A 14674-nucleotide genomic window follows, 5' to 3' on the forward strand; every position below is an offset into this window, starting at 1 on the left:
GAGGCTCTGACTTCCAGGACTTAAGAGAAATCCTTCATAACCAATTCTTAAAGGCATGGAGTTCCTCTGTGAATGAATGCCTGGTGTTCTTGGGTCCTTAATGCCCCAGACCCAGGATCAGAGCCACGGTGGGAGGCTGAAGGCACTGCTGCACTCTGCTTGCCTCAGTGAGCCCTGAGCCAGCATCCTAGCCTCTGACTCATTGCTTGCCTCAGATGCCCTCACTGGTCTTTCCCCTGTACATCCCCCACACCCTGATCTTCCTCTTTGTAGGTGCCTGGACTACTTCTGCAACAAAGAGAAGATAGAGACCAGGTTTACCCCTTGGTACTTGCTGTGAGAATAGTAAGATTTCTTCACCTGGCCCAGGTGCTAGAAGCTTCTCTTTGTGATGTGCTCTCCTTTCCCCAAGTCTATCAAGAGGGAGTCGGGAAGCTCCTGCCTACTGATGGCCCACAGTGCCAGGTCTCTGCTCGTTGAAGACCTGCATGGTATGGCCTCAGCCTCCAGTCTGGGCAGGGAAGGAAGGACTCTTTGTCCAGTTTAGCCATTCTGTGAGGCCAAGATCATCTTGGTTAGATGGCTGAGCCTTTATTTCATTGGGAGTTGCCAGCTACTTGTCCTCTATCCCTACCTCTACCACAGCCTACAAGGGTGGTTCCTGGGGCTGGTTTGCAGTACCCTGGCCCCGGCTTGGTGACAGTCTCCTCCTCAGCTTGGCCAAGGTCCGGATGGGGTTCTGGGTACAGATGGCAGAGTGGGTCATGTCCTCTAGGGAGGATTTGTTGGGCCAGGTGGAGGACTGCCGAGGTGGGGATGCTCGAGACTGGCCTGGCAGAGTCCTGCCTGCACTGCTTGTCCTGCTGCCAGGAGGGTGCCACCTGCCTAGAGGCCTGAGGGAAGACAAGATCACAAAATCCCCTGTGAGCAAGGGGGTCTATACCACTCCATCTGTCCTACATTTGACAAAGACTCACTCACCCTGGGGATGTACTCTGGGCCTGGGCCCGGGATGCTGCTCCTTGGGTTCCCTTGCTGGGAGGGGACCAGAGCTGGTCCTGTGGAATCATCTGCAAAGAAGGCCAAGCTCTGTACCCTACCCACTGTACAAAGAGGGTATCTTAGTAGAAACAGGGAGGGAAAGCCTGAACTCATAGTTCCTTCCACTAAGTGGTATGACCTAGGAAGCTGTCCAGGGCTTTCCTCAGCAGCAAACCCTCAGGCAGGCAGTATATATGGGAAGGTTCCTCTGACATTTGATGGTATTAAAAAGTCTCTAAGGGTTTTTGGAGATAGAGGACACTGGAACTTTAACATCCTCACACCTTGAGTGAAGTTTCACAAAAGCACTGCTTAAATACCAAATGAAGATGGCTTTCAGCAGGCTCCCAGGCAACCTGAAGATCTTAATGGGTAGAGGCCTCCTCCAAGTCCCAAAGGGTTACCCTCTCAGACCCACCTTGAGGGCCCCCTGCTGGGCCACCTCATGGATTTTGGACAGCATTGACTGGAGCCGCCCGTTCTCCTCCTGCAGGACCCGGATACGGATGTCATTGGCCTGCACCTGCCTCTCCATGTCATCTGTGACGTTGCCAGAGTCTGTGGAGACATGATATCTGGGACCCCACCACATTGGGTCTGCCTCTTGTGCCCAATGGGACAGGACCTAACAGGACAGGCTTGGAGCTAGGCAATGCACTGTGCTTCCCATCCATTGCATCTTCATTCTCCTAGGGCCTTGTTCGAATTCACAGTGATTTGGCAAAAAAATGAAAGAGTGGATCTCTTATCTCCAGCACCACAAAAGGGAAAGAGAGAATCCCTTCCAAGGTCACCTGTTTTTGTTGTGCCAGAAATACAGTGAATTTGTCCTAAGAATCATCCAGGCAGCCCTGGATAAGTCACAAGAATTCAGCTTGGATGTTCTTTCCCATGCTTGCTTCCAGCTGTGTAAACCTGGGAAAGTTACTGCCCACTTTGATTTCTGGTTTCCTGGTTTGGAAAAAGAAGCTTCCTGCCCTCAGAAGGGCCTGTCACTTAATGCTCAGAAATGATCACTTATAATGATCAGCTAAATTACAATGCATCTTCCCAAGAGCTCTGTGACAGGATTCACTCCAGAGTCTTAAAGGGCTGTTAGGGGCTGAGAGGAGAAAAGAACCCGTTTGCCTGACACTTAATCCTGTGCCAATGTGGGTACATAGCACTCCTGAGCATGGGCTCTAGCACTTTGGAGAGTGGGGGGCTGTGTTTTATTGGAACCAGCTCTGTAGTATGGTTTGGGGAGAGAACCAGAAAGGGAGACACAGAAAAGCTGAGCAAGGACTGGCACGTGATGTGGTGAAAACCATGCACTATAGGCAGCTAGATCCATTTCTAGATTCTGCTGTAGCAACCATAGGCAGTCACCTCACCTCTGGGTTTCCATGTCCCCTCTACACAAGCGGTGGACAACACATAAAGCATGTTATGTATTGTCATGGTGACTCTAAGGTCTGCACTTCTAGTTGTCACACCTTCCCCACTACCACGTACATTGTGGACTGAGGGAGTTGCAGGCCCAGTGTTCTGCCAAGGTGAGTCTTTAGTTGCCCACTCAGGCCCAACAATGTCTTTGGCAGCATTCCTAGGACCCTACTTGGGATCTGGGCCTCCATGGGCTTGTGTAGGTCAGGAAAGGCCACCAGCAACCGCTCTCGCTCCCTCAGCTCCGCCAACTCCCGTTGCAGTTCTGAGATGGTCAGTCGTAGATCTGTTGTCACCTGCTCCATGTCCTGCTTCTCCCGCTGCAGGCTCTGCAGTAGCTCCTGGGGCAGGGAGAGGTTCAGATCTGGTCCCAGGATGGCTCCCCTAGGGTCACTGCCCCACCTCCAGACATAGGACAGGCTCACAGACACTTAACAGGTTAGAGGTTCCTCTGATGAAAGGGAAGCCCCCCCCCCATCTCACCCTGCCCATTTTCACCTGCTGGGCCTGGAGCTGGCACTGTTCCTGCTCCCTCTGGCTCTGCAGGTTCTGTAGCTGCTCCTCCACCTGGGCTCGTTGGGCCTCGGCCTCTTCCAGACTGCCCCGTAGCTCCTCACGCTCCTGGTCCAGGATGTCCAGCTGCTGTAGCAGGGCTCGCTGTTTGGCTTGCAGGGACTAGGTGAGAAGGATGGGCAGGGAGGCTGTGAGGTCCACCAGTCTAGGCCAACATGGGACTAGTATCTACAACCCTCCCAGTTCCTTCCCTTGTGCCATGAGTCTGTGTACAGGGGTCTGTGCACATACATAGAGGGAAAGTGGGCAGAGGGGAGACAGCAGACATGTACACCCAACCAGATCCAGTTCAAGTCCCCAGCTTGCAGACCCTCCACCCTTGTAAGGCAATTAATTGGCTGACCCTGGAAGCCTTCGCTCCCACACATTTTTTTCAGTCATACACAGTCCCTACTAGAAGAGGAATTCTGGCAAATAGGCTTCTCTTCTTTTCCTCCAGTGTCATATCAGCCTGTCATTGAAACTCTTACTGCCTGACTTGCATTGACTGTAAAGCAGTGAGAACCACTGTTAGTGTGCTGAGTCTGGCTCTGCCTCTTAGCTGTACAGCCTGGGAAGCTTCCTTAATCTCACCGAGCCTCAGTTTCCCCATGCATGAATGGGAATGACAGGAGTATGTACTGCCTACTATTGTGGAAGGGAGTAAGAACAAAAGGACTGCAAAGCCTGAAGCCCAGTGCCTGGTTGAGGGTCTTACCTCCTGATGGCGAACCATGCTGTCGACACGGGCCTTCTCCTTGTCCAGCTCTGTGCTGGCCCAGCGGATCTGCTGGCCAGCACTGTCCAGCCGCCCTGCCAGCAGCTGTACCTGCTCCTCCAGCTGCTGCACCTGCCTTTCAGCCACTGCCCTGCGCTCACTTTCCTCCTGCAGCTGCTGGGTCTTTGCTTCTGCAGGATCCAATGAACAAGCATGTGTTGAGGGGGCGGGGTAGGGCACTGGAGCCTTTGGGAGGGAGACCCTGGACTACCTCTGACCCAAGATGGGACCCAATGGGAGGTCACATTATGTCTCTAGGCTTGTGTTCTCAGCCACAACATGTAGCTCTGGACCCCAATGAGGTGGGTCTAGAAAACAGAAGATACTTTCTGGGTAGGAGGTAGTACCCCAACTCAGGTCATCGCCCAACAGTGTGGATGGTCAGGTACACCCTCCCTTTCTCTTTGCCCCAGAAGCTCAGGGAACAGAGATGGAGGATGCTTGTACAGTCACCACTGGATTGAGATATGGCATGGTAACATGCAATGGGGTTCCTTACCCATTGCCTGCATGGACTCCTGTTGCTGCTTCAGCTCCTCCTCTAGGGTGGCCACCTTTGTTTTTAGGTCACATGTTTCTAGAGCAGCAGAGAGAGAGGTCCTTCAAAGGGTCTTTTGGGACTAGCCATCAGCCCTCATACCCAATGCATGCTGCAGAGCAGAGGCAGCCATGCAGTGTGGAAGAGGCCACCAGATGTTGCCAAAGAAGCCCTGGGGAGATGCTTGAGCCCCCAACCTGCTTCTCACTGGCTGGCTGCTGTGTGCCTATACCTCTCTAGGCCTTGGTGCCTTCCATGGAAGTAATGGTGAGGCTTGGACTTGCCCCAGTTCCTCAGGCTTCAAACCATCAGAGGATACTGAGAAGCTCCAGTGCTGGGAGCTGTATCTCTTTGGTCAAAGCCAGAGAGACTGCTCCACTAAGGGGAAAATACTAGGGGAACAAGTTCCCCAGAAGTAACCCTCAATGACCTCCAGGAGCAAGTGGATTAATATCTTAGCTCCCTCCCCTTCTGATGGGACTACTCTGAGGCACATGTACCATCCATTATCTCCTGGTGTTCCCCAGTGGGACTGAGCTCTAGCTGCTCCCAGTGTCACCAGCTGGATGGACATGCTCTTCTTTGCTACCTTCTCCTCCTTGCCTACTCCCCAGGCCAGGTTCCTTCCACGCAAGCTGTGTCAGGGTCTACCTCAGAAAGTGTCCATGGCAAGACTTTAGCAGAGCCCATGGGCACTGAATACCAGCCTTTGGGATACAGACCTGCAAGTAAATGCTGCCTGTCACACTCCTGCTGGGCCATGTGCTGCTCAGCCTCTTCTGCCCGCCGCTGCCGCTCGCCCTGCTCCTGCTTCAGGGCATGCTCCAGCTTGCCCACCTGCTTCCTCAGTCCATCCTTCTGTCCCTCAGCCTCCTCCAGTTGGGCCCTAAGGGGCCCAACAAGTTGAGTGAGAGTGCTCACATGCTTACTGAGGCGTGCCAGGTCTTTGCTCTGCTCTGTTGCCCAGTGGCCCATGGTGGCAGCTGGTAGTGGCCTGAGCCCCATGCTGTCCTGTACCAGCTGCTGGAACTGACCCAAGGATGAGGGCAAGTTCTGGCTCTGACACAGGCTGATGACCACTTTGCCCACTTCCCAAAGGCTGCCCTGGACACTGGTACATGCATCACAGGGTACCAGCGCTGTCTCGATGGTCTGGGACTGGACGCTTTTGGTGTTCTTGGATGTCCCAGCTGGATACCTCAAGGAGACTCTGACAGGGATTCTCTGTGGCCCTTGGTAGGTATGGGTCAAGCCTGATGTTGGGGAGGGAGGCTTGATGAACTTGGCAGTCATACATTCAGGACTCCTGGCTGGCTCTCCCTTGGCTGTGGGCTTAGAGATGGGAGTCTCTCCTTGTTTTGCCCTTTTCTGGGGTTATGAAAAGAAAGGGAAAGCAGGTGAGAGAGAAATGGGCCTGGGAAGTGACCAGTTCCCTGGGGATGTTCTGTAACAGCCTTGCCCCAATGCTCAGACTCTCAAATGATATCTGACAAAACAGGAGTAAGAGAAAATGTGACTTTTCCTGTGACTCAGCTTACTAAGCCCAGGCTTCCTTTCTTCTGCCCCCACCCTCACCCCAAATTTGATGTGATGATATACATGGTATTGGGAGAGTAACAGTGACAGGAACAGCAGCCAATTACTGGGCCCTTGCTTGCCGCCATGTCATTATCACCATTCATTTAATTTCTTCCTCCTCATGGTGACAGATGTCCTTCCCTACCAGATGGTTTGGAGGACTATGGGATAACCCATACCACATGGGGCCTCATCTTAGCCCTACTGTACAGATGAACAAACTTAGAGTCTGAATAGGTAGGATTCTCCTAAAGTCCCATGGCGTAAATGGCAGAGCCAGGAAGCACAGATATGACCAAAGCCTACTTTCTTAACTGCTGCGCCATGTGGGCCTTGACTGGGAGGCTGCAGAGTTTACCCTGCTCCCTGTGAGCAGTAGGGAGTCAATGAAGGATGCAGTGCACACAGTGGCACACTAGGAAGCTGAAGTTGAGGCAGGGTGTGAGGGGTATCACCATTGGGGGCTGGGGCCCATTCACCTGGCCAGCCACCTGCTGGTAGAGCATGCCCAGCCTTAGCAGGCTATTCCAGAAGCGTCGCACTGTGAGCCCCACGGACATGCAGGGCCCTGCAGCCTGGGCAGGGGGCATTGTCTGACCTGAGCCAAGGTTCTCCAGGTAGCTGGCGCAGCTCTGAAGTAGCAGCAGGAGCCTGTAGGCAGAGATGCCATGGTGGGCCAGGATCAAGATGGGCTAGTGTGCCCTCACACCACACAACTGGCAGCTTCAGTCTCTGGGAAAGCGGCCCAGGCATCAGGAACTTGGAGAGTCTCTGAATCTGCTGCTGGGTCAGCTTCAATGACAACTCAGTGGCCACTGTCTCCAAGAAGCCCTCCCTGGCCCCCAGCTCAGCTCATGTGCCTCTTAGGAGCCTCCTGGTGGCAGCCCTTCTGCCTGGTTGTTCCCCGAACTTGATCAGGGAACTCAGGGAGGCCAGCCTGGCTACATATAAGGTATATTCTGAGTGCCTGGAAGTTCTGGGTGAGCAACTACCTTATATCAAGTGCTCTAGAATCTTTACAGATGACACAGCTGAGACCCCAAGAAGTCAAGGCCCTCCACAGCCACAGGGTGAGCAGGGCAGGAAAGATGCACAGTGCAGCCTCCTGAGTGTAGTCAGGGGCTTCTCCCACAGGCTGACCTACTTTTATGACAAGGGAGACTTGGGATGAGGTCTCTGTGCTAATTTCCAAGTTCAAAATTAGAGGCAGGCATTAATTTAAGAAAAAAGGGTGTTGAAAAGATAAGTTTACATTTGCATGAATATGGAGTTATTTAAAAGGTATTGTATTCACAGCATATGCAGGAAGATAAGAGACCTTTTCTTATTTCAGATGCAGGAAAGGTATCCCAAACCCCTGGGGTTTGGGGAGGAGATGCCAACTGCTTCCTGGCCTTGCCCCATCTGTATCTTGGGGACAGTGGTGCCTGGCATTGTGCCAAGCAGCAATGGGGAATGGGGACACATCTGGAAAGAGGGTAGAACATGGCCTTGGCACAGCAATCTGTGCTCAGACAGACCCTAATGGTGGAAGATGCTGTGCTGTCTTCATCCTTAGCTCTGATTCCATTCCTTGAAATGACCTGAGTACATCTAAATGCCACACTGGGGGCTAGAGGTCAGGGTTCCCAGGCAAGTCTGAGTCTGAGGTCCAGTGGTCTCTGGCAGGAGTTACTTTTATATACACAGGAGCCCAAAGGAAGCTCTAGTTAATTTGGCCTGAAGTGGGTAGGGGGGCATTTCAGTAACAACTTCACAGAGAAGGAATGGGTCAACAGAGCTTTGATAGATGAGAGGGGCTTGGTCAGACCAGCAGGGAATGGGTAGAGCACTGAACAGGGGGATAATGCGTAATGCACAGTCACAGAAGAAGGAAGGTGTGTTCTAGACTCATATTTATCTGGCTTCTTATAGGTTACAAATGGTGCTTTCTTACCTACAGCTCCACCAGGTCTCAGAGTAGTAATCCTGCCTTCTCTGTTTCCGGGTGAGTCATGCTGCAACATCCCTGCTGCCTGTCAGGCCCCCATGGCTTTACTGTCATATAAGTTTTTTGAGTACCAAGAGCCTAGGTTGCAATTTCCAGGAAGTAGAAGGCTAATGACCACATTAATTTTTTAATTGTTGTTGTTTTGTATGTGTGTGTGCTGGGGATGGAACCCAGGGCCTCAAACATGCTAGGCCAATAGGCTCTACCACTGAGCTACATCCCCAGACCAGTCATGCTAACTTTAATGACAGTGTAGAAGTGGTGGGGGCTGTAGGGAATCCACTAGCCTTTTCCCAGCAGGACCAGGGAGTGGAAAAACATCCCATGTCTGGCCTTGTGATGTGTAGAGGGAACAATACAGCCCACAAGACACCAGGAAAAAGAGCCTGGGATGGAAACTCTGAGCAATAGCTAAAGAGTCCCAGACACAGAAACCCTGAGACAGTAGTTAGAACTGTGGTGAACCAAGGACTGAAAGGGGTAGGTGGCAACTCCCTGATAATAGAGGCAATAGGACAGCACAGCACTGAACACAATAAAAAGGTGAGGTCATTTCAAGGGTCCTGAGCTGATGTAGCCCCTGACAGGTACTCAGTAAATGGTGATTCTTTTACCCATGTCCTCACCACCTCTAGAAGGGGTTCCTACAGCTGCAACTGGTATAAGGGGCAGATGCTAGCATCCAGGGATGTCCAGATTCTACCAAGGCCCTCACCTGTCAATGACCAGCTCTAGCAGCACTGCATGGGACAGCTGCGTGAATTCGGGATCATCTGGCACATGGTCATAGTGTTCCAGCAGGGCCACCATGTCGAGGTCACAGGCCACACGGTCAGGGAACTTCCAGGAGGGGAAGCGCACAGGCCCAGCACGTGAGAACACATCCACAATAGCACCCTGCAGATCAGTGAGGTCCTTGCGCAGGCTGTCCATGCAGGACTGGCTGCCCAACAGATGTGCCATCCCCACCGCTCCTGAGGTGGGCAGAGAGAAACCCTGTTAGTCAAAGTTAGGTTATTGCTGCTGAAGGAATCTTTGGAAAACCCTAATCTTCCTGGTTGCTTCTCAGCCAAAATTCTGCCCCTGACCTTGGGGAGAAGTCTGTTCCCAATCCCTAAGTAACAGACTTTTCAGGACCTGGTTATGGGTGGCCTGGCCAGCCTCCCTCTCATTCACCCAACCCTGTACCCACCCTACCTATCCCATTATTTCTCAAGTACTTCCTGAAAGCCTGCAAATGCTGGGCCCAAATGTTGGGTGTATACAGCTATGAACAGGAATGTGTTTATCACCTTTCCCTCCTAGGACAAACTCTCAAACAGGGGTATGGACAATTTAAAGAGTTATAGCTACACCATGACAGGGAGTGCTGGGATATACCAAACCACTGCCATCTCCTGCCTAGACTAATGCAGCAGCTTCTGGCAGTCCTACACTTTGATCTGCTGCTGTAATTTGATCAACTTTGGCTTAAGAGATCTGCACCAAACTCTATCTGACCACATCAGCTGGCCAACAACCCCTCAGGACTCCCTATGGCTCTATGGCCCTTGGGAGAAGGCCATATTCTCCCAAGGGCCATAGAATGGCCGCATTCCTCACCTCATAGTCTACCCTGCCATATTCCACTCCTTCCACCATCAGCTGTGAGCAGCAGTCATGTGCCCTGCACACTCATTTTTGAATCCTTGCTCATCTGTCCCAGTCTGAATCATGTTTCTCCATCGGATTCCTGTCACCTAGCTAACTCCTTTCATCCTTGAGGGTACCCAGGAAGGCTACCCAAAGTACCCTCCAGGCTGGGTTAGATAATCCCAAATCAGCCCTGATCCCTCACTGCTGTAATAGCCTCCTCTCTGTGTCAATAGTCATTGTGGTATCTTCAGCATGGTCAACTGGGGCCTTGCCCATTATAGATGTTTACTGGCAAATGAATGATTGAGTACTGAATAAAGAAAAAAAATCACATAGGAAATTTAAAATGCACTGACTTTGGGGAAAAATAAGGTCTGAAGTGTAAGAGATGAAAACCTGGAAACTTGTATGGAGACCTATTCTAACCAACCTTGTTCTTCCTGGCTTCATGGCCTCAAGCAAGTCACAACAGCTAGCACTGAGGACTGGAACACTTCCTGGTCTCATCACCCAGAATGTGCCCATATCTCATACTTCCTCTAGATAAGATACTTCCCTCAGATTTCTACCCCTATGTCCCCTCTTCAGGAAAGCCCTCCAGAACCCCAGGCTGAGTGAGGTCCTCTGTTATACATTGTTTTTAGCACCCTGTCTTTTTCTTCCAAGCATATGCCACCACCAGAATGGAATCATTAAATATCTGTATGTAACAGTTGTCTGTCTCCCTGTGTGTAGACCTTGTCCTTTGAGTATGACCTGACCAGTTGGGCTGAGGCCTGAGGACCAGTTCGTTCACAGGTGCTGGGAAGCTCAGGTACCTGAGGATGATACTCCATAGCTGAAGGGAACTCAGTCTCCAAGAGAACTGGGCTCTGCCCTCACCTCTCACATGTGTCTGCCTACAGTGCTGGAGTGACCCACTGAGTCTGGTTCTTATACTCTGGGTCTCATTCAGTTGCCTGGCTTCCTGTATTTGCTGCAAGACTGGCCTCAAGCTGCCCTTCAGTACCTGGGAATGGATGAAGGCAAGAGTGAGTGAGTACATAGTCAGGCAGGAGTTCCTGGGGTGGGTTGGAAGCTATCTAGGAAGAAGGCGCTGGAGAAATGGGGTGAAAGGGTGGGTGGGATGCATGCTTTGAGCCTAAACACAATGGGTGTGCTTCAATAGTACTAGCTTTGATTAAACAGCCTACTGTGCCCTACTTCACTGAATTTCCCTCCTTTACATAGAAAAGGAAACCTAGGCTCTGGGAAGCTAAGAGGCTAGCCTAAGGTCTCCTAGGGAGCTGGGATTCTGAATCTAACATCTCTGCTCTTTTGTTAGGTCATGCTCTTTCAATAGCAGCAGTGTCTAAGATAAATAAAATGCAAGGCACATATGGGGTTTAGATTTTGTACTTGCCACTTATGGGGTACAGGAACCCTATCTCAAAATATGGCATCTTGGAAACTGAGAAACAGAAGCAGGAAAGCCTTCTCACCTTCCCTTCATCTTTCTTCCCTAAAATGGGCCATACAGCCTAGAGAGGTCATTCAATGACCTCCTCCTTCCCTTCTCTCCTAAAGACCTGGTGTGGCAGTTGTCCTCTCCTATATAGCAGATTGGGAAAGAATGTCACACAAGAATGACAAGAAAAATATGAACAAATAGTCCTTGCTAAGTGTCTCCCTTTTTGTCCTATCATACTGTGATATCAGGATGATTGTGAATGAAAATACACAGATGTCTTGGTGTCTTTGGGTCTTCGCTTCTAAAGCCTTGCATGTCATGGAAAACTTTAATTAAATAAGTTGGTATGCTCTTCTATTGCTAATTTGTCCTAGTTATAGGGTCCTCAGCCAAAACCCTTGTGATGGGTAAGGAAAAGATATTACCTTTTCTCTCCTATACCACATTAAGAAGAGTAAAAAAAAGTGGCGAATTAATTTTAACAACATTTCTTTACTTGAATATACTCAAAACATTATTTCAACATGAACTCAACATACAATTAAGACTTTTTTTCACATTTTAAAAATTAAGTCAGCCGGGCGTGGTGGCACACACCTGTAATCCCAGTGGCTTGGGAGGCTGAGACAGGAGAATAAGCCGGCCTCAGCAACAGCGAGAAGCTAAGCAACTCGGTGAGACCCTATCTCTAAATAAAATACAAAACAGGGCTAGGGATGAGGCTCAGTGGTTGAGTACCCCTGAGTTCAATGCCCAGTACACACACAAAAAAAGGCACCTGCTGGGCATGGTGGCACACGCCTGTAATCCCAGCAACTCAGGAGGATGAGGAAGGAGAATCTTGAGTTCAAAGCCAAACTCAGCAGGTTAGCAAAGCACTTAGCAACTCAGTGAGACCCTGTCTCTAAATAAAATATAAAAAAAGGGCTGGAGATGTGGTTCAGTGGTTAAGTACCCCTGGGTTCAATCCCCTGTACAAAAACAAAAAATAAAAATAAAGTTACCTAGTGTCTATTTGACCTTTATTTACAGAGCATCTCAATTTGCATCAGACAGTATTCCATGCTTTTTTTTTTTAATTTTTTTTTAAGAGAGAGGTAGAGAGGGAGAGAGAGAGACAGAGAATTTTTTAATATTTATTTTTTAGTTATCGGCGGACACAACATCTTTGTTTGTATGTGGTGCTGAGGATCGAACCCAGGCTGCACGCATGCCAGGCAAGCGCGCTACCGCTTGAGCCACATTCCCAGCCCAGTATTCCATGCTTAAAAGCCATATGGGCTGGTAATTACAGTTTTGTACAATGCAGATGTAGAGGATCAGATGCTGCATTCATTCAGCAAACAGGGACTAAGTATCCATACTGCTATGTCCTGTATCAAGTCTAGGGACAGTGGTGCATACCTGTAATCCAGCAATTTATGAGGCTAAGGCAGGAGGATTGCAAGTGTGAGGCCAGCCTGGGCAACTTAGTAAGACCCTGTCTCAAAATGAAAAATGAACCAGGGTTATCTTAATGGTAGAGCACCCCTAGGTTCAATCCTCAGTATGGGGTCAGGGGGGAGACAAGAAACAGAGCAGGACATACAGATATCTGTCCTCTAGGAAACAATTATATCTGAGGGTCTCTGAGGGTAAACTTGGGTGTGTCAGATTCACTCAAAGGCTAGGAAGATGCATACATGTGTTGCTTTGGCAACTGCCTCTTGGGAGATAATGCTGCCTAAGAGATTTTTGTCCCTAAGGAGTGAAGTGGAAACAGAGAAGAAAAACAGAATGCAACATTTGGGTTTCCTTCCTGGAATGAGCATGAAGGAGATAAACAAAGAAAGCAAAAAGCCCCAACTCAGGAGGAAGCAAATTCAGGGGTAAAGGTCCTAGAACTCATGAGCTTTCTGGTGAAGGTACCAAGAAACACAGGTCTGTTCACCATCAAATTACTCCAGCAGCCATCTCAGGTCATCTTGGATACCAACTCCCATTAGATTCTGGTTCAGATAAGTAGCAGCAAAAGCTAAAGCATTAAGAATATCCAAGGTTGGGCTGGGCTGATATAGCTCAGTGGTGGAGTGCTTGCATTGCATGCACAAGGCCCTGGATTAACCCCAGCATGAAAGAGAGGGGGGGGGAGAGGAGAGAAGAGAATATGAATGAATATGAATATCCAAGGTTATCTTTAATCATTTCTTTTGAAAACTGAGGTTATGCAGATGTGTGATTTGAGAAGCACTTAGTTCACAGGGTGGACTTCTGACTCCCAGAGAAAGGCAAGAGCCTTTTGTTCACTCCTGTTCAACATTCAGGCCCCTCCTCTTTCTCAGAACTAGCCCCTTATACTACAGGTAAAGATTATGCCTACCTCCAACCAGTGTACTCACTGAAATTCAAAGTCACCACCATGAAAACACTATAGAAACTCTTAAACTACCTACATGGCAGTTGTCATCCTCTAACCTGAAACTGCTAATTGCCTGGATCTCTGGGGACACCAAAGAGATCCCAGCCTTGACTAAAGACAAAAGAATAACCATCTGCACTGGTAGAGAAGATGGGCCTGAGTTTAGACTTCCACCTATCAACTCTGAACTTCATGGTTTTTATCTATAAATAGGATGCTATAAGGAACAAGTGATTTAACCCATGTAGTGTTTGGCACTGGGTCTGGTTTGCAGTAAATACTTAATAAATCCTAGCTTGCTTGCTTTCTATTCATTTACTTACTACAGGGTCTTGCTCTTTTGCTGGTTTTCAACTCCTTGGCTCAAGTGATCCTCCTATCTCAGCTTCTGGGGTAGCTGGGACTACAAGCACGTGCCATTGAGATGGGTTCTAGCTATCATTACCGTTCTACGTTAATAATAACAATGACATTAATAAGGTAAAGTGTGCAGACAGGGGAAAGAGTCTTGGGAGAGAAACTCTTCCTATCACTGCCCCATCTCACAGACGAGAAAATTAAAGTCCAGCAAGGGCTCTAAATCAGCTCCCTGCATTCCGGAGTTGAGAGGAGAGGGGACATGGATGAGAAGATCTTGGCAGAGGGAGAGAAGCTTGCACGATTGAAGCGTGTCTCTGCAAAACAAGGAGTACGGTCTGCAAGGCCTAACCTGTGGGAGTCAGGGTCAGAACCTGACCTGATCTGAGAGGGTCCAGTGGGGCTTGAGGAGGAGTCTAAGGAAGGCAGGGGTGGGACTTAGAAAAGGTAGACCCACGGGTGTGAATTAAGGATGTTAGATTTGAGAGGGGGCCCTGGAGGAAGTGGGCCTGAAGCGAAAGAGTCTAAAGGAGTAAGAAGGTGGAGTTTTGAGCCAGTGGAACTAAGTGGCCGGGGCTCTCCACCAGGAGATGCCAAATCTGAGGAAGCGAGCGGGAACCTTGTAAGGCGGGGTCGATGGGAACACGGAACTGGCCTGTGGAATAAAGCAACAACCACGGCCGCGAGGTTAGACCGGCGGCTGTCCCGAAAGTAATGTGGAACATCTCACCTGTCTTTGAAGTCCTGGCCTTAGCTTCGGCGTCTAGCTGGCTCATGGAATTACACCCAGGGCGCCTGCAGCTCTGACGATCCTTTGAAAACTCTAGCCTAGCGTCAAGAGTGTTGCCATGGCAACGATGCCGCGTGCGGCCGTACCCACCCGGAGGAGCAGGAAGCTCGCCATAGCCAGGGGAGGGACCGGAAGTACGCCA

The 14674-nt window shown here is 49.9% G+C and overlaps 1 protein-coding gene across 4 annotated transcripts; it reads right to left on the reverse strand.

The window, feature by feature from the left end:
* Positions 1–571: 571 nt before the first annotated feature.
* Positions 572–14644, reverse strand: Ccdc157 (coiled-coil domain containing 157). Of its 4 annotated transcripts, XM_021721161.3 has the most exons (11): positions 14473–14644; positions 8618–8876; positions 6392–6563; positions 5057–5702; positions 4296–4373; positions 3737–3927; positions 2965–3141; positions 2639–2807; positions 1460–1599; positions 982–1070; positions 572–893 (listed from the first exon to the last, which is right to left on the reverse strand). In XM_021721161.3, the coding sequence occupies exons 1-11, from the start codon at positions 14516–14518 to the stop codon at positions 647–649; spliced, it is 2214 nt and encodes a 737-aa protein (XP_021576836.2). In that variant the 5' UTR covers positions 14519–14644; the 3' UTR covers positions 572–646. The 4 variants fall into 4 exon arrangements, 3 of the variants coding, with proteins under 3 accessions (XP_021576836.2, XP_021576837.2, XP_040147956.2); XM_021721162.3 differs by lacking the exon at positions 982–1070; XR_005736678.2 differs by lacking the exon at positions 572–893 and having other exon boundaries at positions 2536–2807.
* Between the last annotated feature and the right edge of the window lie 30 nt (positions 14645–14674).

The sequence above is a fragment of the Ictidomys tridecemlineatus genome, chromosome 2, assembly GCF_052094955.1.
Source record: "Ictidomys tridecemlineatus isolate mIctTri1 chromosome 2, mIctTri1.hap1, whole genome shotgun sequence".
NCBI classification, from domain to species: domain Eukaryota; kingdom Metazoa; phylum Chordata; class Mammalia; order Rodentia; family Sciuridae; genus Ictidomys; species Ictidomys tridecemlineatus.

Bases quoted from the DNA above. Each gene is read 5' to 3' on its own strand.
- Ccdc157 (XM_021721161.3), bottom strand. From the start codon at position 14,518: ATGAGCCAGCTAGACGCCGAAGCTAAGGCCAGGACTTCAAAGACAG. The intron at 3,142-3,736 runs GTAAGACCCTCA...CTTCTCACCTAG, and splicing joins GCATGGTTCGCCATCAGGAG to TCCCTGCAAGCCAAACAGCG. The intron at 1,600-2,638 runs GTAGGGTCCTAG...ATGTCTCCACAG, and splicing joins CATGGAGGCCCAGATCCCAA to ACTCTGGCAACGTCACAGAT.